At 34.7% G+C, this 27,374-nt stretch overlaps 1 protein-coding gene across 1 annotated transcript in view; it reads right to left on the bottom strand.

Annotated features, from left to right (window-relative positions):
- Window positions 1-9,999: 9,999 nt before the first annotated feature.
- LOC126808510 (fibropellin-1) overlaps window positions 10,000-27,374 on the bottom strand; it is a 48,432-nt gene continuing 31,057 nt past the window's right edge. The window contains exons 3-15 of the mRNA XM_050533266.2: window positions 21,754-21,882; window positions 21,345-21,449; window positions 19,781-19,897; window positions 19,118-19,254; window positions 17,745-17,958; window positions 16,785-16,968; window positions 15,874-16,000; window positions 14,833-14,986; window positions 13,780-13,893; window positions 12,346-12,573; window positions 11,685-11,981; window positions 10,556-10,690; window positions 10,000-10,358 (exon numbers count right to left, since the gene is read on the bottom strand). Coding sequence (XP_050389223.2) covers window positions 10,159-10,358; window positions 10,556-10,690; window positions 11,685-11,981; window positions 12,346-12,573; window positions 13,780-13,893; window positions 14,833-14,986; window positions 15,874-16,000; window positions 16,785-16,968; window positions 17,745-17,958; window positions 19,118-19,254; window positions 19,781-19,897; window positions 21,345-21,449; window positions 21,754-21,882 — 2,141 coding nt within the window. The 3' untranslated portion in view covers window positions 10,000-10,158. The remainder of the gene's footprint in view (window positions 10,359-10,555; window positions 10,691-11,684; window positions 11,982-12,345; window positions 12,574-13,779; window positions 13,894-14,832; window positions 14,987-15,873; window positions 16,001-16,784; window positions 16,969-17,744; window positions 17,959-19,117; window positions 19,255-19,780; window positions 19,898-21,344; window positions 21,450-21,753; window positions 21,883-27,374) is intronic.

The raw sequence follows: 27,374 nt of genomic DNA on the forward strand, positions 1-27,374 counted from the left end.
ATCCTTTAAATGGCTGCTCCCAGCCACGTGCATACGTGACGACATCTAAACCACCCAATAAAATCATGGCACCATCTCTGATCATGGCAGCTACATCTAGATTCGGCACGCTGACAAATTTTTCTAGCATAATCGTTTCATTTTCTCGTATTCTAAGAGCAATTTCTCCCACTTGAAACTCAGCCTCAATTTGGAACCAATCGCCGGTGTTGACAGGATAATTGGAATCAAACTTCAGCGTTCCTGGCATCCTTTCGTTGAGTTTGTAGTTCATCCGTACATTACCATCCTCGAGTCTTAATTTCAAGAATGTTTCACCATGTTCCAGATAAAAAATAGCAGCATATTGACTGTGTGTTCGTAGGTACAATGAGAGAATAGACAACGCAGTTGTGTCCTGGACTTTGGGTTCATATTTCACTAAACTATTTCTACCATTAAAGGTAGCTTCGGCAATACCTGTAATAAATATATAAAAGTTGCATCAAGACATCATTATTTCTCAATCCCTTTGGCAAGTTTTATTTTATTATTGAGTTAATCTTACCGATTTGTGTGAAAAGGTTAGTATGATTTTTCTTTTATCAATCAATTTTACTCTTTCCTTTTTTATTAATTAAAAGTTGAAAGATAGTAACAAACATTTTTATGATACTGGATGAAAACACATTTTTTTTATTGAATGTTGGTATTTTTTATGAAACTTATTACAAAACCAAACTAACTACAGAAACTGATGTTACTTTTCTTAAAATGAAATACTGCCACATATAAATATCTTATAATGCAATTCTAGCAGATCTAAATCCCTATATTTCTAACAAAGTAATTTTGTTTACTTACATTCATACCCATCTATTCTGCTCTGACATCTCGAGTTAGCTGGGCACGGAGCACTGTTACAGAAATCTAAATTACTACAATTTTTACCAATATAACCAGTCGGACAATCACATCTAAAAAACATAATAAATTAAATAAAAGCAGATGTACATATAAGTTTACACATTTTCAAATCTGATTAAAATACAGATCTATATTTCGTTAAGCATGATTAAGTTGTTTCAATGGCAATTAGTAATTGAACTGGAATATATAGGTGACAAATTTATGGAATACAATTACTGCTTATTACTGAGTGACGTTGCTTGGTTGTTTCAAACATATTTTCCAATTGTTTTAGGATATCGACATATCAAAGTGAAAATATTCTGAAATTCCAGGACTTGAGTATATTGTTGGAATTAGTGTGAAAATGGAGCTCTCCAATCTTGGTTGAATATCAACATCATCATTCAGTGAATATCATCAACAACTCATACTTCAATCTATTTGCCCCCTATCCCCCCTTTCCCCCAAGGTGTATATCTTACAAAATCTGCCGTTTTGTGTGTTCTGCTCTTAATTCAAGAGATGTTACCTGACGAGACCTTTCCTGATGTATATATGTATTTAAATATCACTAAATATATTTGAATGTTCTAATATATTCTACATGTATTTGTATATTTTCTAGTCATGTTTATTTTCTTTCTTTTTGTTGTAAGCATACTCTCTAAATTACATTATAAGATTGAATTAGGTATCATGTTCAATTAAGAGATCTTTACACATCGCTATTGATCTGATTTTATTAAATTAGGTATCATGTTTGATTTAGGCCTCTTGTTTATGTATGTTTGTTCCAGTGATGGGATTTTGTCCGTATATTCCGGACATGTCCGACGCTATTTTCCAAACGTCCTAAATTGTCCGACCAGAAATATGGCCAATCGGACATCAAGATATGGTAAATAATATTCAAAATTTCAAAATTAATATAGTGTACTGAGTGTATAACTACCACTCAACCCGATTTTCGTTGATAATAAGCTAGATTGATTAGGTAATTAAGTGAGCAACGTATGTGGGCGTTTTTATTCAATAAACTGACTTACATCGTGTACTTAAAATAAGCATATACTTATATTTGGAAAAATATTTATTTTGTGAATACAAAACAGTACCTGAAATCATTGAAGACTTGTTCCGTACATGTTCCTCCATTTTCACACGTATCATTCATACAAATCTGTCTGGTAGATGTGGCGCCTTCAGTTAAATTTACTGCTTGGGAAACATGTATCGAATTGTCCGAAGGATCTGATACAAAAAATTCAAATTTCTTGTCGTTCACCTGGACATCTTGTATTATGCCTTCAAAACCAGGAGTGCTGGAGAAATCTTTGAGATCGGCCTCATTGATGGCACGTTTCCTGCGACCGTTGGAAATCTGGAGATCAGGGGTTTCTCCTCCGAAATACATCAAATCAGATTTTAAAACACAGGTTTTATAGTCGGTAATTGTACTGTTGACAACATCGTTCTTTATAACCATTGAAAAAATACCAGATTTTATGGTCATCTCAACAAAATGTTTTTCACCATTCTTATACTCAGACTGCGATGAAAAGGTTTGACGGGAGTTACAAAAAACTAAACGACCACCCAGCTTCCCATCAGTCATTTCCATGGTTACAAACGTCAGTGTCGCGTCACTGTCAGCGTTGCCAACATACATAATCATACCATCGTCTTGTCGAGTTTGAATAAAAAATGAGAGATCAACTTCATTTTGTAAATCGTTTTTCAGTGCTGTTGGAATTTGAAAACTGGCAAAGCTGTTTACGTTATCCTTGGCGAATGTAGCAGGAGTGTATTCTGAAAAGGTAAAATAGTCGTTAATATTATATGTTTACTTCTAGATACAAATTAACAGGTAAGCTCTTATAGCAAATATGTTCGATGGCTGCATTGGCCGAGAACATCCATCAGGATTTTCCGATGGTTTCTCCTAGACAGTGATGCAGGATGGAGAGTAATGCAATAGAAAGGATAATCTTACCTTCTGAACAATTTGTACCCAAATATGGTCGTGTACAATCACACTCATATCTAAACCATAAATCTTTACAATCACCATGACGACTACATGTATAGGGTCCACACTGTTCTGTACGAGGGCATCCTTTCTCAACATTGAAATAAAATTTAGGTCCTTCTTCGTAAACAACAAAATCATTAACAACGACATCATCCATACAACCTACATAAGGTGATCTCGATACCAAAACACTTGTATCGGACATACCAAAATATAAGTGACCTTGAACAGGTACTGTCCACTGATTAGCTATCGATGTTGTGCAGTCTGAAACTTGATGACATAAAGATGAATCCAAACTCACTCTGATTTGTTGACCGAGAGTTATCTGCACTTGATGCCAGTTTTTATCATTCACGTCCACTGAATCAATGGTAACGGACGTCTGATTTAGGTATTCTACTTTCAATTTAGAGTTGAATATTTGAATTATTAGATATCCTGCTTGTGACACTGAGGGTTGAAAGGTCATCAGAATTCCTTGATCTAAGGACGTACGGAATCGGAATGACAGCATGCTAACAGATTGAGAAGTATTAGACTTCACGAAGCCGTTATTTTTAACGGTGAAACTTGTCGAATGTTGACAATATTGTCCAGTATACCCAGGTGGACAGTCACATGTATAGCCATGGACGTTTGTAGAATCAGTATAAAACGGTACACAAGAAGAGCCATGTTGACAAAGACTACCACTGTCACATCCTGTCAATTGAACCGAACAATTTTTACCGCCAAATCCTCCAGCCGATCTTGTGTATGTTATACAATTACATTGATAATCGTTTACCAGATCTTTACACGTAGCTCCATTACGACAGGCGTCATATAATACGCATTCATTGATGTCAGTTTCACAGTGAAGTCCAGTGTATCCAGGCACACAAGAACACTGATATTGGTTAATGCTATCATTACATGTAGCGCCATTCTTACAGGGGTTAGATTCACATTCATCAATATTTACATCACAGTTTGGACCTGTAAAATAACATAATCAGAAACTTGAGATGATGAAAGACTTCTAATAATGATCACAATTGTATCATAATAACACAAAAGAAATATTTCCTCATGATCAAAACATGTGCTGAATGTCATATCAAAGATAAGTCAATGAGTCTGGAATATTGATCCTACAATTTTAGAACATTTGATACTAAATTCATCTGAGCAAAATGAAATGAAATGGAGTTTAACGTCCTACTGTTCTGCTCCGAACTGGGCTAATGAAGATGGGCATACGCCATACAGTGTGCTATGAGGAAAATTTTGCCTGGACAGCAGCACTACGGCCTACTCTTACATCGAATTCCAACTGACAGGGGGGAACACAAGTCAACAGGGGACCTTCAGGTTAGCGAACCAACATCTTACTCACTGAGTCACTGTGGCTCCTCATCTAAGCAAGCAAGAGAGAGAAATGGGGTTTCAATAATTTGCTTGCAGTGAGAGGAAACCAGAGAACCAAGAGAAAACCCATGAGGTAGGACAGGCAAACCTACTCCTTGTCACGTACAACCGTGGAATTGAAACCACATCAGCTGACTCAATGACAGGCTTTATGATACGCGCTTACCATTCGGCTATCCTGCTCATATAAATAAAGTTTGAATGAGAGATAGTTCACTGCAAGCTGAACCGGTACTCTGTAATATTGATCCTATTTTTCAGTCTGAGTAGAAAAGGATAATACACAATTCTTCAAATTTTAAGTTCAAATAAAAAAATGTTAACGAATAAAAACCGTATAATTAAAACTTACCTGTTATTCCAGGAATACAATTACATTTATAGCCAGCAGCCGTAGCATACGAGAAGTCTGTAAATCCTGGAACTCCTAGTTCGTACAGAGTTTGATTGGAATATTCCAGACAAGTTCCACCATATTTACATGGTTTAAGATCACATTCTTTTATATCTAATTGACAGTTTGTACCGTTATAACCACTGTAACATTCACATTCATACATCTAAAATTATCAACAAATTCAATATATTAATAGTGGGAACTGTCATATTCATTTGGACACTGAGATAAAAGTAGAAAAGGGGGAGAGAGAGAGAGAAATGAGCGTGGAAAGCTAGGTACAAACATGGCTATACTCAATTTGATCACTATGTCAGAATTAAATAAACTCAGAGATGATTTAGCATGAGCATGGTGAATCAATGAAGGAATTTAGAATGCACATTTAACTACTGGATATATTAATTTCCCTTTCTGACACTGCAAACGTAACCATAGTAATTTTCATTTCTTACACTCAAAACCTACCTTTGTAATTTTCATTTCTGACACTGCAAACCTAACCATAGTAATCAAAGGCCGACTGCAAGCTTTCCAAAAACACACAAATAATTTCTGCGAGAAAATGTGAGGTTTTCTGGGGAATAGTATAACACTGCATGCTATTTAGGAGATAAACACTTCCTGTTTTGCATTTAGAGGGGTGTTATTGTCCAATAGACATGTCCTGAGATCATTAGGACCTAAAAAGCGTTAGCGACAATAAGTACAGTTTGTGAGTAGAAACTGAATTGTGTACAGCAGACAGATGTCCGTGTAATGGCCAACTAATTCTTACCTTGATACCATCTTTACAAGTTGAACCATGTTGACATGGATTACTGAGACATTCTAATATATCTACATCACAATTAATACCAACAAAACCTGTATCTGAACAATTACATATATACCTGTAAAAATATACAATATTCTAATTACATATCAACCATAAAGCATCAGTTCCTGGATTAAAACTACTCTACTGTTACTATACAGTCTTGTCAGGTTCGTTGTCTTGGAAATATTACCTTTACTTTATGAGTAGAAGAACTGATATAAAAATAAGTTGACATTTCCAGGAAATGAAATGGTGTTTAATGTCCTACTGTTCTGCTCCGACTATGAGGGAAATTTTGCCTGGGCAGCGGCACTATGGCCTACTCTTATATCGAATTCCAACAACCGGTACCAAGGGATCTTTAACATGCATGCCAATGTATACACAGGACCTCAGTTTTACGTCCCATCCAAATGACTAGACAGCTGTCCTTGTCAGGCCCTCCATCCTGCAACATTGGCAAGGGGCAAACTTTAAGAGAAAATTCATCGAAACGTCGCCCAAATAAATTAATAATTTAATCGCATCTTATATCTGACACAGGCACAATCCCCGACAAGTGGAGACTGAAAACTCCAACTCAAAACATTTCAGATGAGAAAGTTTATGACATTAACAATAACGTATGTCAGGTAATTGAACACTGAGGGGATACTCAATTAAATCTTTCTAGAATTGAATGTTCTCAGTCGCATTAGTAACGAGTCAGTGAAAACTGAGTTAAATAAAAAAAGGATTTTAGATTGTAAAGCTGGCTCCAACTTATGCTTGGTTCCCACTATTACGATTCCTGCTACGATTGAAATTGTAGTTTTAATCGTGAAATAATCGTGGTGGATCCTATCAGGTGTTATCATATATTGAGGTCAGTCATAGCAACCGTATCGAACCGTATCCGAACGTATCTTCACATACCAGATCCTGGACTCAATAGGAACAACCCTATCGTAACGCATCGCAAAGTAGTGGGAACCTAGCATTAATGAGAAATTATCTAAATCAACAACGACAAGCTGAAACATTTCAACTGTTTTTGATTATGCCTCAATTCTACTCATACACCATCAGTTATCAGAACTGTATCATCTGTCTGTCCATTTTGAACATTCAACAAAGACTAAAGAGCATTTGACTGAGAACATTCAACAAAGACTATTGAGCATCCCCCCTCAAATATTTTGTGCAAATATAATAAGAGTAATACCATGCAATGCATTAACTTGCGAACCTTTGAATTTCGAACTTTAAACTTAGAAAACTGTCTTTTTTTTTATATAAAATGTGACTAAACTAAGGAATGCCCCAGTTAACAATCATATCAACAATTAAGTGGTTAAATGTTAAAGGCCTGATACGTCATTTGTATTTTCGCAACAATATCAAATTTCTCACGACTTAATACACACTAAATATGTACTCAGACTGATTATTGAACATTGAATTAAGAAAACAAAATCAAAATACCAAAGATAGATAATGTCCTGGCTGGGATTCAATAAGATTTAAACTAGGCCTATCAGGTTGTTCTGATTTAAACTAGGCCTATCAGGTTGTTCTGATTTAAACTAGGCCTATCAGGTTGTTCTGATATAAACTAGGCCTATCAGGTTGTTCTGATTTAAACTAGGCCTATCAGGTTGTTTTGATTTAAATTAAGCCCATCATGTTTTTCTGATATAAACGAGGCCTATCACACTTTTCTGCTAATGATAAAATATAGTGGCATCATATTACGCTCGAGCAGCATAGATAGCTAAGAAATTTCAATTTAACATAACTTTGCAAATACTGAACAGAATTGAGCTATTGAACTGATCTTTCCTTTAGAGATTCAACTTTCACAACTTTCAATGAATTCCTATTAGCGCTAAATGATGCATCAAGACTTAAAACTCAAAATGTCCTGTTTCATGTTCATCACAAGGAAGATAACGCTTTTAAAATGAAAAAAATCTGAAATGATTCAAATAGGGTTCTTCCGTATGCCCTAATCAAATATCCAACAGAGTTTTAAAAAGATTTCAATCAAGTATTCAGACTTGTAGATTGTTCACAAGAAATGGTGTCCAGACCAACAGATATCAGACGAGACACAAACTAGGTCATTTCGTGACTAACATATGGTTCAATTTTATTTCAATAATTCGCTTGCGCGTAAGGGTCTTTAGCAGCGGGAGGAAACCGGAGTACCCGGAGAAAATTTACGAGGTTGGACAGTTGACATCAATATACGTCCACATTAAGTGTCTATATATAAAAACAGAACAGAAACAATCTGAAAATGGTGCATTAAATATTCAAAAGAAACAAACTGGAAAAGAGATCATTCTGTAAAATAAATAAAAGGATAGGTCTATAACAATCCAATATATCCCACATGGTATATACAGGCTAATATAACATACACTGGATGCTTTGACAAGTTGGCAATCATAATCAAACACCTCATAAATCCGTAGTTTTGAGGGGTTTTTTTTTAACAATATCCTTTAATGAGACAAATCTCAATTAGTTATCTAAATTATTGGTCATAGCAATGATTGGGCCAAAACATCCAATTAGAGTTCTTGAATAAAAGAGGGATGAAAACGGGGAAGGTGTGGTCTGTACATCAATTTAAAGGAGGTGTAGCTCTTTTCTTTGGGTCAAAATAAAATTTTGATTTGAGTTGATCTAATGTGTTATTTTGCGTACCCGTAGTATTGAAATATTTAGCGGAAGTTGGATCATTTACTAATTTTAGTTTAAATTCTTGGGTTTGCTGTGTTGACAATGGAACTAACAATCAGTAATACTGGTACCTCAACAATTTTTTTTAATTTTTTTAACAATTGCAGTCATCCTACAAAACAAATCAGAAAGAGAGATGGGTTTAACGTCCACTCGACACAAACTAGGTCATTTTGGGACTAACATATGGTTCAATTTTATTCCAATAATTCACTTGCGCGTAGGGGTCTTTTAGCAGTTGTAGAAAACCGGAGGACCCGGAGAAAACACACGAGGTTAGACAGGTGGACAAAACAAATCAACACATAAAATCCAATTCAATCGACAATTTAGTTTTGATCCAAATAGAAGTGATCTGTAAAATAATCTAAATAAAATGCAAGTCGGTGAAAAACAAAAAAAAAGTAACGATGTTGCTAGAAGAGGTTAAAATATACCCTGGTTTCTCGTTACATATTTTATCCACACAAACAGATACCAGTTTCACATTTCTAAATTAACACATACAAAAAATAAAATACACAAAAAAACTAAAATATGCAAGAAAAGAAATAAAGCGAGTTATAATCTCCCTTTGATGCATTTTGTGAGTTGGAGGTAAACAAGTTTATGGAATATGAATAGTGTAATGCGTGATTCGAAGCGGTGCTGAAAATTACAATAATTACGATCCTTGAAATACGAGAATTTGTCATGATTTGATTAAATAAGAGAAAGAGAGAAATGGGGTTTAATGTCCACTTGACTCAAATAAGGTCATTTTTGGACTAACATATGGTTAAATTTTATTTCACTAATTTGCTTGCGCGTAGGGTTCTTTAGCAGTGGGAGGAAATCAGGGGACCCGTAGAGAAACCCACGAGGTTGGACAGGCGATCCTATTCTTTGTCACGTACAACCAGGGAATCGAAACCATGCCAGTTGACTCAAAGACAGACTTTATGATACAACGCACATACGCTAACTATTCGACCATCCAACCCCCGCACCTTGATTAAATAAAGTAAAACTCAACGTAACAGTGACCTCATAGATTACCAATGCCATTTTATAATATAAATATAAATGGTGTAATTCCAGAAGCTGTTGCCGACAACTGACCACAAACTACAGGAATTGGCCTACTCCATGATTTGATTAAATGTTGTTTTAACTCAGGGTAACCATTGACTACTGGTTTTATAAACATATCCAAAAACTGAAGAATCAGGATCTATGACGTTGGCATCAATCTAAAGACCAGATTGAAAAGAAATACACTAGACATTAATGGAATATCTGGTATTCAATTCTATGCTGTGTCTGATTAGAAGTTCATCAGGATTTTCTGACATGGTATCCCTGTGTCAGTTACGAGTTACCTCCTTTTAGAATAAATTCTCACACTTAATTTGAGAATTATTTTAATATGAATTTTCATTCACAAAATGCATCAGTATCCAGTCTAATAAATCAAAAACAAAAGCAGTGAGTAAAAGCATTAAAAAAAGGAGACTCCTAGTAGATAAAATCTGATTAAAACACAGACTCTATTTTTTATAGTTCAAAATTTCGTTTTACTTGTCTTTACTACACTAGGATCTGGAAGAGTTGTTAAATAACAGGCGTTCTACGGCGAGTTCTTGGCGCGCTCTGCCTGAAACTGTGGGTTAACCCCTAGAAAAGTAGATTCTGATTGATTAATCAATGTCTGACGTCATAGGGTCAAAAGCCGCTCGTATGACCCCTGTCGCAACCTCCCAGTACAACTGGTCAGATCTTCATGTAGTGTAGGCCATCGAAAGTATAAAAAAACGAAATGAAATATAGATCTGTATTTTAATCAGACCGAAGTAGATACAGAAAGAAAATTCTCAAAAGAAATAATATTTCAACTTACTGATTGATTTGATCGAGACATGCCCCGTTATGTTGACACGGATTTGATAAACATTCGTTGATATTAGTCTCACAGTTTGGTCCTGTAATTCCTGGTATACATGTACAGTTATAACCATTCACCTGATCGTTACACGAACCATTATACTGACATGGATTCGACTCACACTCGTTAATATTTATATTACACGTAGCTCCTGTAATTAATAATAATAATAATAATAATAATCATAATCTAATTCTAATCAATTAAAAAACACAAGACAATTTATATGGAAAACAATCACTGGTTTATACACATATAGCATGACGTCTAGACAAGTATTCTCTTATCGTTTTCAAGTACAAATGATAATTAGTAAACTAAAAGATAATATTTATAGTTGTATTTTACCTGTCCATCCTGGAGCACATACACAGGTAAACTCTCTAATACTGCTTATACATGTTCCTCCATTAGAACATGGTGGTCGACCTAATTTACCGGCTTCTACATCACAATAAGATGTCTTTAATTCACAGTTAAAACCTAAAAACACAAAGGATATATTTAATTCACACTGTCTTAAACAAAGGATGTCTTTAATGCACTTTTAAAATGTACAAAAACAAAGATGTCTTTAATTCCCAAGTTAAAAACTACAATTGTTTAGTCTCTGTCACCCAGAACCTCCTAGTCTTCAACGTACGGAAGATCTGGGATCGTTGTCAGTATTTGACGTAAAGATCCATTGCCCATGCGTTTTTGTGGTTTATTATCCAGTATCTTTGGCCAGAGTTGCACCCGTTCCAGCAATAAATCCCATAATTCTTGCATTAATATAAACAAACATGAATCGTGACGACGAATTAGGGTTAATCAAGAAAAAAAACCAACATAGATATGGCCCATTAAGAGAGCAATTTTACAATAAAATAATTAAGAGTGGTGGATATTGAACTGGCAATGCAATCAAATGGATTTTCTGAAATGGCATTCTTTAATTTATTTCATGGATGTCAACATCTTGTGTTAGGACAAGTTACCTCCTTTAAACTTTGTTTATGATAAATTTAAAAGACCGGATAATCTAGCCAATGAGCTATTATTCTAAAATGTTGACAACGCATCGAGACTAATATTCGTAGAATATTTTTCTGGATGATAGAGACTAATAAAATGCGCTCATTCATATTTCTTGTGATCAAGGGAAGTAACTTTATTCAACATGGATGATAGAGACCATGGATTGTTATGATATGATCAATGAATGAAATTTAAGAAGAAGAGGCCCAGAGTTCACAAACCATTCTCAGACTCAAGTTAAGAATTTACTCAACTTTCAATCACTGTTTATGAGAAATATCTTTGATCAAGAAACAAAAAAATTTGCACATAGTTTCTTATTGATGTATCTGATACATTAAAACAAAAGAAGCTTTATAAAGGGCTATATTTTAGTAAAAATAAAGCCAACAATTTTGAGTAAATTGTTAACTGAAGTGAAAGAATGTTTTGTAAAATCGGATCCAGGATTACTCACCCACAGTTGGTCCATCTTTCTGTGAACAAAGACAACTATATTCCCCATCACTATTAGTACACTGTCCACCATTTAAACATGGACTATAATCACATTCATTAATATCCACATCACAAAATTCACCCTTATATCCAGAATAAAACTCAAGTTTTCTACCAGCATACTGTGTTAAGTTGTAGAATGTATTTTTACAACTGCATGTGTAAACTCCAGTACCATTAATACAAACAGCTCCGTTTCTACACTGGTTGTTAGCACATTCATCAACATCAATGTTACATAATTCACCTTCTAAACCTGTTAAATTAAATAGAAAATTTTATCATATTTCCAATATTTAGAGCAGGAAAGATGTTATAATTCATGAAACAAGTTCAATAACTGTTTGGAGTAAAAAACATATTTTATTCGACATAGTATACTCCTTGCATTATTTTGTGTGATAAATCAACATTGCTGATTCAATGTGCAGGAGAAAACCCACGAGGTTGTACAGGTGACCCTACTCCTTGTCACGTACAACCAGAGAATCAAAACCACACCAGTTGACTCAATCAATGACAAACTTTATGACACAGCACGCATGTACTAACCCTTCGGCTATCCCCCCCCCATCCCCCCATATGTGTCAGAGTGTTTTATGAAATGATACAGCACATACCTGGAGGACATCCACATGTATAATTGTTGATTTGATCGTAACATTGTTGATATGATTGACAGTTGTTAATTAAACAGTCGTTTATATTATGTGAACAATTGACGCCACTGAATCCAACTTGACATGCACAATCATACTGAAGACTTGGTTGTTCGGTCGTACATGTGGCACCATTCTTACATGGGCTCAAATCAATACAGGCATTGTACGTCAGGCTACAGTTTTTACCTGAAATAAATCAAACAACATGTGATTAATAAGTTACCTGGGCTAGCATCACGTAGATTACATCAATGACAACTACACCTTTAGTTCTGGATCATGTTGATATCCAGTGATATGTTACACATCGATGGTAAACAGCTATACTCGCATCAATCAATCAATAAATTGCCCATTTGACTGAAAATTCCTTGTCATAAATCTTGGATACAAATTCTGTGTAGCAGTCAATTATGAAAATGCTTGAAATATAGTACATATTATCCGAAAATTGCAAATAACGATCAGAGCTTTTAGTGCAAATCAGTCACATGATCAAGACAAGATCTTTCAAACCACATATAATCTTGGAGACTAAAGGGAGATAATTTCTGAGACTAAAAATGAGCTTCACTACAAATATACATGGTTGAACAGATAATATATTACCCATTCAATTAGAATAATACAGACAATATATTACCCATTCAATTAGAATAATACAGATAATATATTACCCATTCAATTAGAATAATACAGACAATATATTACCCATTCAATTAAAATAATATAGATAATATATTACCCATCCAATTAAAATAATATAGATAATATATTACCCATTCAATTAGAATAATATAGATAATATATTACTCATTCAATTAAAATAATATAGATAAAAAATTACCCATTCAATTTAAAATAATATAGATAATATATTACCCATTCAATTAGAATAATATAGATAATATATTACCCATTCAATTAGAATAATACAGATAATATATTACCCATTCAATTAGAATAATATAGATAATATCTTACCCATCCAATAAGAATAATATAGATAATATATTACCCATCCAATAAGAATAATATAGATAATATATTACCCATTCAATTAGAATAATATAGATAATACATTACCCATCCAATAAGAATAATATAGATAATATATTACCCATTCAATTAGAATAATATAGATAATACATTACCCATCCAATAAGAATAATATAGATAATATATTACCCATTCAATTAGAATAATATAGACAATATATTACCCATTCAATTAGAATAATACAGACAATATATTACCCATTCAATTAAAATAATATAGATAATATATTACCCATTCAATTAGAATAATATAGATAATACATTACCCATTCAATTAGAATAATATAGATAATATATTACCCATCCAATTAGAATAATATAGATAATATCTTACCCATCCAATTAGGTGCACAATCACATCTGTAATCGTTGACAAGGTCAACACATTGTCCGTTATTTAAACATGGATCAACGAGACAATCATTGATATCAATATTACATCTATCACCTGTAAATTACAACAAAACAAATCATTCTCATTTTTTTATGGTTATATAATCAAAAACAAAGCAAGGAATAATGCTCCAATATTAATGTTTCCTCTTTAAAATGGGCCATGGTTAAAGAATTCTCTTCCCACACATCGCATATTTAAAAGCTCAATACCACTCTTGTTGTAACTGAATAATATGTCCCAATCTTTATTCTGGTCAACAAATTGTACTATTTTAGAATATTTCAATTAATTGATGATACAAATTTCATCTTAACACACCTTATTTAAAAATTTTGAAAAATTGAACATAATGGTTTGAAACGTCTATGTAAACCTTTTCAAATGAAACTTTGATAATAAAAATATTTTCGAACCCTCTGGACAAGTAAAATAGGATGTAATGGATAATTTACACAACAGGTATGACACTTAAACATCTAATACTTAGATAGAGATATTATTTATTTTCTGGAGCTTTCAAGCCACCAAGAGTGTTATTGTCATTTTAATTATGTGACTCTCAAAAGATGTTGAACTTGATTCTATTCCATTTGATATGATTCTATTTCGTTTCGATTTTTATAGTTCAAAATGTTGTTTTACTTGTCTTTACTACACTAGGATCTGGAAGAGTTGTTATATTACCGGCGTTCTGCTTGAAGTGAGGGATTAGCCAATGAAACGGTCTGTTATAGTGAGTTCTTGGCGTGCAATGCACGAAACTGTGAGTAAACCACTAGAAATGTCAACTCTGATTGATTAATCAATGGCTGACGTCATAGGGTCAAAAGCCACTCATACGAACCCCGACATTACCTTCCAGTACAACTGGTCAGATCTTCATGCAGTAGAGGCCATCAAAAGTATAAAAAAATGAAACGAAATATAGATCTGTATTTTAATCTGAATGTCCCTCTCGTTTACTGAAATGACTCAATATTAAGTTTTTACCTTGGAATCCAAGAACACAGGAACAGTTATAATAAGCCAGATAATCGTGACAAGTACCGCCATTAAGGCATGGATTGTTAGCACAGTCATCAAAGTTAACAGAACAATCACTTCCTGTCCATCCTGTCACACAATCACATGTATATCCATCAATCTGTAAATATCAAATTTATATATCAGTGTCAAAAATATAAATTTGATGTTTCTCTTGTAGAAATATTAAATTCATGTTTAGATTTCATTGAGAACAAATTCATGTTTCAGTTTAAAAAATAATCAGTTTATGTTTCAAATTAAAAAAAAAAAATACAAGTTCATGTTTTAATTTCAAGCATCAAATTCATGTTTTAATTTTAAAAATATCAAATTCATGTTTTAATCAAAAAAATATCAAATTTATCTTTCAGTTTAAAAAATATCATATTTATGTTTCAATTTAAACAATATCAAATTCATGTTTTAATTTAAAAATATCAAATTCATGTTTTAATTAAAAACAATATCAAATGTATGGTTCAGTTTTTGGCCTAGTTAAACGAAACCTGTTGGATTATATACTGTAACCCGGGTATCATTTAATTTTGTTTACCTAGCATTAGGTAATTTCTTTCACATTCCTTTAATATCAAATCTTTGTTTAAAAATCTGTAAACATCATCTAAAATCATCCCAAATCATGTAATTTCTTGTGTATTTAATCTTTTGTATTTAGCACTAATTTCTTTCACATTTATTCAATATCAAATCATCTGAGGATTTTTGTTGATTTTGAATGATTTGATATTGAATAAATGTGAAAGAAATTAGTGCTAGATACACAAGATTAAATGACACCTATTGTTACAGTGTTAGCTGCCCTATATTAAGTTACATTACAACATCCCATGTTGCTGGTACATTATAACATCACATGTTGCTGGTATATTATAACATCACATGTAGCTGGTACATTATAACATCACATGTTGCTGGTATATTATAACATCACATGTTGCCTGTATATTATAACATCACATGTTGCTGGTACATGTATTTACCTACCTGATCATTACATGAGCCACCATTACGACAAGGATTCGACCCACACTCGTTAATATTGGTACTACAATTATGATCTGTAAAACCAGGTAGACAGTGACAGGTATACGCATTAATGCCCTGTGTACACCTGTTATAAAAAATAAAGAGAAAATTAATCAGATATTGTAGCTCTTTCATAATTTTTCTATTGATTTATGGTATCTTTCTCGATCACGTCATCCCATTTTTCATATATATTATTTATATTTGGAATAAAACAGGGTTTAACATTTGCACCACCCGACCTAATGAAGACAAATTTTTCGATTAACAACAGTTTTGCTTTTGAGTAACACTTTAAAGATATTTTTCCACATACAAACTGTGTGATTTGATGACATATTTGGACTAAAAACATATTCGAACTACATAATCTATCAAATATTTGATTCAAATCCCTCTTAAAACTTTGTATTCATGGGGAGATTCCTCAAGCTATAAGTAAACTGTTGTTAGAAGCCATGTATGTCACCTCACTTCATTGAGGGAGGGTCCATTTTTCAAAACGTATTTTTTCATTATTCTCTGTCCATTCACCATACATATCGAGGTCTAAGTAAATCATTAATTATTCTCTGTCAACATCTTTTTCTGCCGTTTAATTCCAGAATCTTTTTTGTAAGTTGACATCCCTCAATGTTCCCAAAACAGCCTAACCATTTGATTAAGAAATAACAACCGCTCCCTCAGTCAAGCTAGCATACAATCAGCTGGCAGTATTTTTCTAGTAAGATTAGGTGTCTATACTTTCCATATACCAAATTCGCCATACTTTTATTGGAAATAACCACTGGATAAATAATATCGGGAAAATTTATCTGGCTATTAAAAACTAGAAATTACAAGAAATTAAGTTTAAACAATATACTTACGAGGCGTTATTTTGACAAGGATTTCGAGCACATTCGTTAATATCTATTTCACATCTTTCACCTGTAAAGCCTGCGGAACAGTGACATAAATATCTATTTTCTAGATCATCACAGGTAATACTCTGTCCTGATACACAGGGATTACTCAAACATTCATTTATATCAACACAATTAGGATCTGTACCTACAAGTATAAATATATATTCATCTATATTAACACAGTTAGGATGTGTACCTATGAGAGAGAGGGAGGGAGGGAGAGAGAGAGAGAGAGAGAGGGAGAGAGAGGGAGGGAGAGAGACAGGGGGGGTTTAACATCCTCTGGACACAAACTAGGTCATTTTGGGACTAACATACACTTCAATCTTATTTCAATAAATCGCTTGTGCGTAGGGGTCATTGGCAGTGGGAGGAAACCGGAGGGCCCAGAGAAAACCCACGAGATTGGACAGACGACCCTACTCCTTGTCGAAACCACGCCACTTGATTCAATGACACGGTTTAAACCATTTGACCACCCCCCACCCCCCTGCATGGTAAAGAAATGAAATGAAATGGGGTTTAACGTCCTACTGTTTTGCTCCGAACTGGGCTAATGATACAGTGTGCTATGAGGGAAATTTTGCCCGGACAGTGGCACTACGGTCTACTCTTATATCGAATTCCAACTGTCGGGGGATCTCTTATGTGCACACCAATGTGTACACAGGACCTCGGTTTTCCGTCTCATCTGAAGGACTAGACAGCTATCTTTGTCAGGCCCTCCGTCCTGCATCACTGACAAGGGGGAACCACACCGGAAAATCTGGATGAACTTTCTCGGCCAATGCAGGGATCGAACACCCGACCTCCAGGCTAGCGAGCCAGCATCTTACCCACATAGCCACGTGATCCCCCGCAAGGTAAAGAGGTTTGGATATCAAGTGTCCCTTTCACATGTAAAACAATAAAGGATCTTACCTGTAAATCCGTCCTTGCAGTCACATCTATGATCGTTTACTAAATCCTTACACTCAGCATTTGTACTTTGACATACGACACCCACACAATCATTGATGTTAGTTTCACACGTCACACCTGTGAACCCTGTTTTACAGGTACAGTTGAATCTGTCTATCAAATTACTACAGGTTCCATCGTTCTGACACGGTGATGATCGACACTCATCAACATTCTGAAATGGATATTGGAAGAATTACAAAATATTTCTGACAATAAGGTCATAGTGGGTCTAAAAAGAAAAGAAAATATTTCCTTAATTTTTCACTAAAGATGAAAACTGAAAAGGTAATTATGGAGAAATAGTTTCGTGGTATACAACAGTTTCATGGCACACCATATATGTGAAGATTTCATGCTACACCATAGTTTCATAATGTTAAAATTTCACAGCACACCATATAATTTCAGGATGTAAAGATTTCATGGAACACCATATAGTTTCAAGATGTAAAGATTTCATGGCACACCATAGTTTCAGGATGTAAAGATTTCATGGCACACTATAGTTTCAAGATGTAAAGATTTCATGGCACACCATAGTTTCAAGATGTAAAGATTTCATGGCACACCATATATAGTTTCAGAATGTAAAGATTTCATGACACACCATAGTTTCAAGATGTAAATATTTCATGGCACACCATATAGTTTCAAGATGTAAAGATTTCATGGCACACCATAGTTTCAAGATGTAAAGATTTCACAGTACCCCATAGTTTTATATATATAGTGTTATATCGTAGTTTCATTGAACAAAATATAATAATCATAGTTTCATTGTTTGCACGTAGGGGTCTTCAGCAGTGGGAGGACACCGGAAGACCCAGAAAAAACCCCAGGAGGTTGAACAGGCGACCCTACTCTTTGTCACGTACAACCAGGGAATCGAAACCATGCCAGTTGACTCGATGACAAACTTTATGATACAGCATGCACGCAGAGTGTTTTATGAAATGTTCGACTACATACCTGGAGACATCCACAAGTGTAATTGTTGATTTGATCATAACATTGTTGATATGATTGACAGTTGTTAATTAAACAGTCGTTTATATTATGTGAACAATTGACGCCACTGAATCCAACTTGACATGCACAATCATACTGAAGACTTGGTTGTTCGGTCGTACATGTGGCACCATTCTTACATGGGCTCAAATCAATACAGGCATTGTACTTCAGGCTCAATGACAGACCTTACGATACAGCGTACACATGCTAACCATTTTGTCATCCAACCCCCTTGTTTAATAGAGAATTAGCTCCACTGAGCAAGAATTCCATGGTATACAACAGGAAGTTTGATGGTTTATTTTATTTAAATAACTTACATCCTGACATCTATCTCCATTGAATCCGATCGGACATTCACAAGTAAAGCTACCAGGATAATTAAAACATTTTCCGCTACCACAGTCGACTGTCAAACACTCGTCGATGTCAGTACTACAATTCTCACCTTTATAACCTAAAATAACAATATTACAATAATCCCTAGAAACAAACATAAATATTACAATAATCCCTAGCAACAAACATAAATATTACAATAATAATATTACAACAAACATAAATATTACAATAATATTACATAAAACTGTTCTGGGACGGATCGTATCTTTTTAATGGAAACATCTAAATGTCTGGGCATAAATTAGAGAGAGAGAGAGAGAGAGCAAATTATTGAAATAAAATTTATCTATATGATAGTCCCGAAATGACCTAGTTTGTGTCGAGTGGATGTTAAACTCCATCTCTCTCTCTCTCTCTTTAGCAGTGGGAGGAAACCGGAGAACCCAGAGATAACCCACGAGGTTGGACAGGCGATGATACTCCATGTCACGTACAACCGGGGAATCGAAACCACGCCAGTTGACTCAATGACAGACCTTATGATACAACGTGCATGTACAAACTATTCGGCCATCCAAACCCCCTAGAATATTATATAAAGATCAGAGTAAAAGACTAAGGTAATAAAAGTCAATATATACCCGTTCCTGTACAGTTACAACTATAACCATTCCCTACTAGATTGGTACAAATACCATTAATACATGGTTGTGTTCTACAATCATCTATAACTAACTCACAATCTGTACCTGTATACCCTGTAATATACAATATATACATGTACCTGTATACCCTGTAATATACAATATATACATGGCTGAGATCTAACTCACAATCTCTCTACCCTGTAATATATCATACACGTCACATTCCTATGGAATACAATTACTGAACAATGTTTCGACTAGGCTTCTCTAATCACTATCAAGCAATGATAAAATATAAAATTATAACAAGACAATATACATATGTACACAATAAGATTTGGTTAATGCTGACCAACCAGAGATACCCCTTCTAATTACATGTATCTAAAGGGAATCTAATTTAATTAAGAATAATAAAGTTTAATGCTAATGACAACATTCAATATGGCATATAGACCACTTTTTATTGTAATAAAATACATGACTGAGACCTACATCTAACTGACAAGTGGGGAGCAATTTTGGAGGAATTTGAAACAGGTACAGGTCAGCAGTAGTCGGCACGTTTTCATTCTATCGTATTACGACATCACATACAGGAATATTACTGACATACATGTAAATTTGAATACCGTACGGGATTTAAATATGAAAAATAACAAGGTGCACCTATTTTTTTTATTACGAACAAATTTGAATATTTTGTTGACATGTGATTTTTGTGTGAAACTGCCTGCTTAAATAACGATAAGATTTATGTCCCTTTATTTTCGGTAAAAATGTTTGACAAAATTTTTTATTTATTTTAAATCCCATCACTAGGGGGCACTTCATACAACATTTAAATAAACATGAAGCTATTTGCATACATTAATCGACATGACTGATTATAAGTAAAGAATTAGTCTACCTACTGTATGACTATGTGTCAAGAGAGAGAGAGAGAAATGGGGTTTAACGTCCACTCGACACAAACTAGGTCATTTCGGGACTAATTTTTTATTTCAATAATTCGCTTGCGCGTAGGGGTCTTTAGCAGTGGGAGGAAACCGGAGGACCCGGAGAAAACCCACGAAGTTGGACAGGCGACCCTACTCCCTGTCACGTACAACCGGGGATTCGAAACCATGCCAGTCGACTCAATGACAGACTTTATGATACAGCGCGCGCACGCTAACCATTCAGCCATCCAACCCCCCATGACTATGTGTCAAACAATCTGATTAAAATACAGATCTATATTTCGTTTCATATTTTTTATACTTTCGATGGCCTTTTAATCCATTTGCTCATATTCTAGTCTATATTTCTATGAGCAGAAGGACTAAAATGATGACACGGGCTGTTTATTGACGGAAAGTTACGCCTACCCACGGAGAACGGCGGAAATTACTAACTTTGAAACTTACCTGTGGCAGGTAATATTGACATTCGGGTTCATGTTATACTTATGAAAAGGATATGTTGATATAATTACTTGCATTATTAAATCATTTAAAAAATTTATGAAGTTTTTCTGGAGACCTTTAAATGAAATAAATATATGAAATATACTAACCATTGGCACAGTTACACGTATATGGTACACCAGTCGTAGTTCCCTGTGATCGGGGTAGACATGTACCTTGGTTCATACACGGTGCAATATCACATCCTAAATATCCTGAAATAAAAACAATCATCAACAATTTTATACATTTTCTTTATACTTTTTGTAAGTAGTCTCTTTTATACAGGTCTGTTCAACCTTGTGGATTTTCTCCGGGTCCTCCGGTTGGCTACCACTGTTAAAGACCCTTACGCGCAAGCGAATTATTGAAATAAAATTGAACCATATGTAATTGATATTATTAATACATGTCCGGCACTAAGTTGAAAATGTCAGGTACTATTTCATTAGTGCTAAAACCGTTATTTCAAGGCCTGACAGTAGAGTGAGTATAAGACAGACCACTTCTTCTACTTACGTAAATCATTTTCACAGTTGGTTCCATTAAAATTATGGCGACATTCACACGTATGAGTACCAATTCCGTCTATACAGGTGCCACCATTTTTACATGGTAACTGAATACAATCATCGCCATCAAGATCGGCTGAAAATATAAAATATTCAAAATGTTCATTACATTATAATAAAACAAGCAGTTGCCATATGCAAGATACACGCACATTTCGCAAGAGATGGACAGAGAACAAGTTTTAAAAAAAAGTGATTTTTCGTACAATCAGGGGCCATAATCCAGGGATCTATGGTTCCGATTGTGTGAATATCTACAGGAACCTATATCTTCAGGATATAAACATACCTTAAGTTTCACGAAAATCGGATAAAAATTGTGACATCTAGATGGTCCACAACCTTGATATGATATACTTTTACACTATTTGAGAACGAGGAGCGGACATTTTGTCAGGTAGTTTTGATCTGGAATTCAAACGATTTTTTAAATCGGATAATAATTGTGAGCTCTAAAGATACCACAAGATAAAAACGTGATTTTTCGTATAATCAGGAGTCATTATTCAGGAAGTTATGATCTGATATGCACGAATATCGAAAAGAACCAAGATCTTTGGGACATAAACATATATTTTAAGTTTCATCAAAATGAGATGAAAATTGTGACCTCTAGAGTGTCCACAATCTAAAAATGTGAGTTTTCGTACTTTCGATGGCCTACACTACATGAAGATCTGACCGGTGGTAGAAATATGTCGCGTCAGAGGTCATATGAGCGGCTTTTGACCCTATGATGTCAGACATTTGATTAACCAATCAGCATTGATGTTACTAGTGGATTACCCACAGTTCCGTGCAAAACACGCCTAAAGCTCGCCGTAACAGACCATTTCATTGGCTAATCCCTCACATCATCCAGAACACGTCAATGATAACAACTCTTCCAGATCCTAGTGTAATAAAGACAAGTAAAATTTTGAACTATAAAAACGAAATGAAATAGGATCTGTGTTTTAGCCAGATTGGAACAAGAGTTATTGTGTTCAAAAAAGTCTAATGGGTAGACGGAGAACCCTCTGGTTAGTAAACAATCACCATACTTAAAGATGCATTATGGGAGATTTGATAACAAGATGGCACTTCTCACTTCTCAAATCTGAACCAAGAATTTAGCAATAGAATTTTCGGCCTAGCCTCGATCACCATTACTAAAGTCGGTATGATAAAAAACATAGTCTCGATTATCCAGTTCATGATTTAATCAGAAGCAGCACTCCGGGTTCTAATCAAGATGTGATTATGGTCTAGATAAGTTAATTAAAGATACATTATGGGAGACTCGATAACGAGTTGACAGTTCTCACTATAATAGTTACAAACTAGATAATGTAAAGGCAATTTGCTGAAAATTTCAGTCAAATTGATCCAATATGAACCGAGAACAAAGCGATTGAATTTCCTCCTAGCCTTGATCATCATTACTGAAGTCAGTACGATAAACAGCACAGTCTCGATTATCCATTTAATCGTTAAATCATGAAGGAAAGTTATGCAGTAAATCGGCTCACAATCTACTAACGATCGCAGGCTACCGTTGCCATCTAGAGTTGATTATGGTCTGGATAGGTTAATTAATATCTAATCAATAATTTAGATAACATTTCAGGCCTAAAGAAAGGCCTGTAATAGACAGATTTAGCTCTTGCATAATGTATGTTTATGGGAAACATGCCAAAAATACCAGTGCATCAATGAATAATCCTACTCTGCCCTGTGCACAATGCCACAGTATTTTTTTAAAGAACTTTTAGCAAGTTCATGTACTGAAACAACATACATGTAGAAATTTTAACAAGATCTCTAAACCTTTTTTCATAAAAAACATGTTTAAGTGCAAGCATGCAGCTTCGTTATCTCTCAAACATCATTTAAAGAGTGTGTGAACTTTACAAAAAGGTTGAAGTTGAGACACGATGGCCTGTCTCACTTAAAACACACAGATATAAAAGAGCCAGATGTGATGTTAAGATGAATTGATGGATATAACAGTTTTTACACATCCATGTTAAACTGAGGACTTAATGAGTTATTCCACCTAATCATTTATCACCTATCTTAAAACTCCCTTTAAATTAAACATACATTAAACAGGAGTTAAATCGGCCTATTGCAGATCCTTCTTTAGGCCTGAAATGTTATCTAAACTATTAGACATTAATAAACTTATCCACACCATAATCAACTCCAGATGCCATTGGATATCTCCGATATTAAAGGTCACCGGAAAAAGTTCATAAAGTTTTTAAATAATGCAAGTAATTATGTCAACATATTCTTTTCATAAGTATAAAACGAACCCGAATGTCAATATTACCTGCAACAGGTAAATTTCAACATCAGTTATTTCCGCCATTCTCCGTGGGTAGTTGTAACTTTCCGTAAATAAACAATCTGTAACATCATTTTAGACCTCTGCTCATATTCTAGTCTATATTTCTATGTGCAGCAGGACTATAATGACGTCACGGATTGCTTATTGACGGAAAGTTACGACTACCCACGGAAAATGGCGGAAATTACTAATGTTGAAATTTACCTGTTGCAGGGAATATTGACGTTCGGGTTCGGGTTATATTTATGGAAAGGATATGTTGACATAATTACTTGCATCATTTAAAAAAAAAATTGATGCTTTTCCGGTGACCTTTAAGCAGATTTTTTTCAAAAAATAAATTTTGCATTATCTATTTTCAAACTATTATAGAGAGAACAGCCAGCTCTATCTAAATCATACCTAATGCATCTTTAAAAGTGGGAAGTGTCATCAGTCAGTCTCAAAAAAAATAAACTAAAGGAAAACCTTTTTTTATTTACTCATCAATACCTTACATGTATCAGTACTTCATTGATTTTAGACCAATATTTGTTCATTTCCTTTTTACATGGACAAATTTATTTGTATATGACATCGTACTGAACCAAATTACTCAGACAGGTGAGGATGGTCCATGGAGGCTTCCATGTTCATTCAGTAAATGTGTTCACCTCGAAAACTAATTAACATTGATCAGATTATTTTTATTACGAAGTTCACCTGACCGACAGAAACACAAGGTGAGTAATACATGATCCAATACTTCCTTATAAAATATAACTTGTCTTTTCTAAATCTAGTGGGCGGTTGGATGGCAGAATGGTTAGCGCATGGGCGTTGTATCATAACATCATCTGGCGTGGTTTCGATTCCCCGATAGTATGTGACAAGGAGTAGGGTCGCCTGTCCAACCTCATGGGTTTTCTCCGCGTCCTCCTGTTTCCTCCCATTGCTAAAGAGCCCTACGCTCTAGCAAATTATTAAAATAAAATTCAACCATATGTTAGTCTTTTTCTTTCTAAATCTATCAAAAACAGGCTGGTAAATGTATTAGACAAACTCAAAAAATATTTTCACCCCACCTCCTTGAAAAAATCCTGGGGCCTGTTTCACGAAATTTTAACTAAGATAAAATCCAAATTTTAGTAATTTGATTGGATAATATTAGATTGATTTTAGTGCTTAGCCAATCAAAATTGAAGTATCTACTAAAATTTGGATTTTATCTTTAGTTAAAATTTCGTGAAACAGGGCCCTGGATCCAAACTTGATAATACTTGAGACAACAGAGAAAAATTCCTACATGACAACTGGCAATTGTATACAAATTTTAATACGTTCTATAACCTATATGTACAACTAAATGCATAAGGCCAAACCAATCCTCGTGAGTTTTCTCCAGGTGCTCCGGTTTCCTCCCACGCGCAAGCGAATTATTAAAATAAAATTGGACTATGTGTTAGTCCTGAAATGACCTAGTTTGTGTTGAGTGGATGTTAAACCCCTAATTCTCTCTCTATAACGCCAAACAATTACATAGAAACAATAAATGTATTGTACTGTATTATAAATCACCCCTATAATCAGATGAACTATATGGTTATAGATATCTACCCCTAAGGCTGTGTTAACACTGGGATTATTTTCTGAAGTTGTTGTTATAAATGTGATGGCATGATCCAACCATCTGGCCTTGTATTTACTCTAAGGCTATGTTCACATTGGGATTATTTTCTGAAGTTGTGGTTATAAATGTGATCCCATGATCCAAGCATTTGACCTTTACCCTGGGGTCTGCACATTGGCTACTGATACACTTGGTGTATGAACACAGTTATTTCAGATAAAATGTATGTGAAGGTTCAGGTAGTCACTAATGTGAACCCAAGGTCTCCTTAATCCTCATACACCATATATCTGGCAAGGGGGGTTGGATGGCCGAATGGTTAGCACGTGCACGCTGTATCATAAGGCCTGTCATTGAGTCAACTGGCGTGGTTTCGAATCCCCGGATGTATGTGACAAGGAGTAGGGTCGCCTGTCCAATCCCGTGGGTTTTCTCCGGGTCCTCCGATTTCCTCTCACTGCTAAAGACCCCTACGCGCCAGCGAATTATTGAAATAAAATTAAACCATACGTTAGTCCCGAAATGACCTACGCGCCAGCGAATTATTGAAATAAAAAATTAGTCCTGAAATGACCTAGTTTGTGTCAAGTGGACGTTAAACCCTATTTCTCTCTCTCACCATCTGGCAAGATATCACTAGAGCCAAATTTTAAATGTGAGTTTACACGATTTATTTATTGTCCGGGTCATATCCAGGCCTGGAAATAACGGTTTTAGATGTACCTGACAAAATGTCAGGCACTAATGAAAGAGTACCTGACATTTTCAGCTTAATGCCGGACATGTATTAATAATATCAATAAAAAAGACAAATCAGTGCTGGACAAAATGACAGGCGCCAGAGGAATTGTGCTTGACAAAGCCATAATCTGTGTCTGACATTGTCTCTGACAGGTGCCTTATTTCCAGGCTTGCAAGTTATCCATGTGAACCCAACCTACATGAATGTGGCCAACAAATATCATGTATGTTCTGTATAAACCCGGTCTAGCAGTGATACAGGAAGAGAATATATATCTGTCATATGTCAACCGCCTACTTATAATTTTGTTTTTCCAAATCACATGCGTTGATGAATTGATGTTGTTGAAAAGTTTGGGTGAATCTAAGGACAAGGTTAAAGCAATTAATTTACATTTAATAAAAACAACAAACATCTGCAAAGACAATTAATACATGTACCTCAATTAATTTATATGTAAAATAGAGGACAAACATCTGCAAACACAATTAATACATTAATTAAAATTACATTCCTGTTAACTCTCAGTTCAAATTTTATCTGAGAAACTTGACACTGGTGATAATGAATCTGGGTGGAAATATTGTTGGTCTCTGGTATATATCAAAGATACACTTTCTCAACAGTTGTGATTCTAAACATATATCTATCTATACCACGACAAATATCATAGTACTTCACAGGAAGAACTTCTGACATGGTTCAATTTTATTTCAATAATTTACTTGGACGTAGGGGTGTTTAGCAGTGGGGGGAAACCGGTGGATCTGGAAAAAACCCAAGAGGTTAAACAGACGACCCTACTCCTTGTCACTACAAACTGGGAATTAAAATGGCACCAGTTGATTCAATAACAGACCTACAACATACACGCGCTGACCA

Source organism: Patella vulgata, chromosome 1 (assembly GCF_932274485.2).
Source record: "Patella vulgata chromosome 1, xgPatVulg1.2, whole genome shotgun sequence".
Classification (NCBI taxonomy): Eukaryota; Metazoa; Mollusca; class Gastropoda; family Patellidae; genus Patella; species Patella vulgata.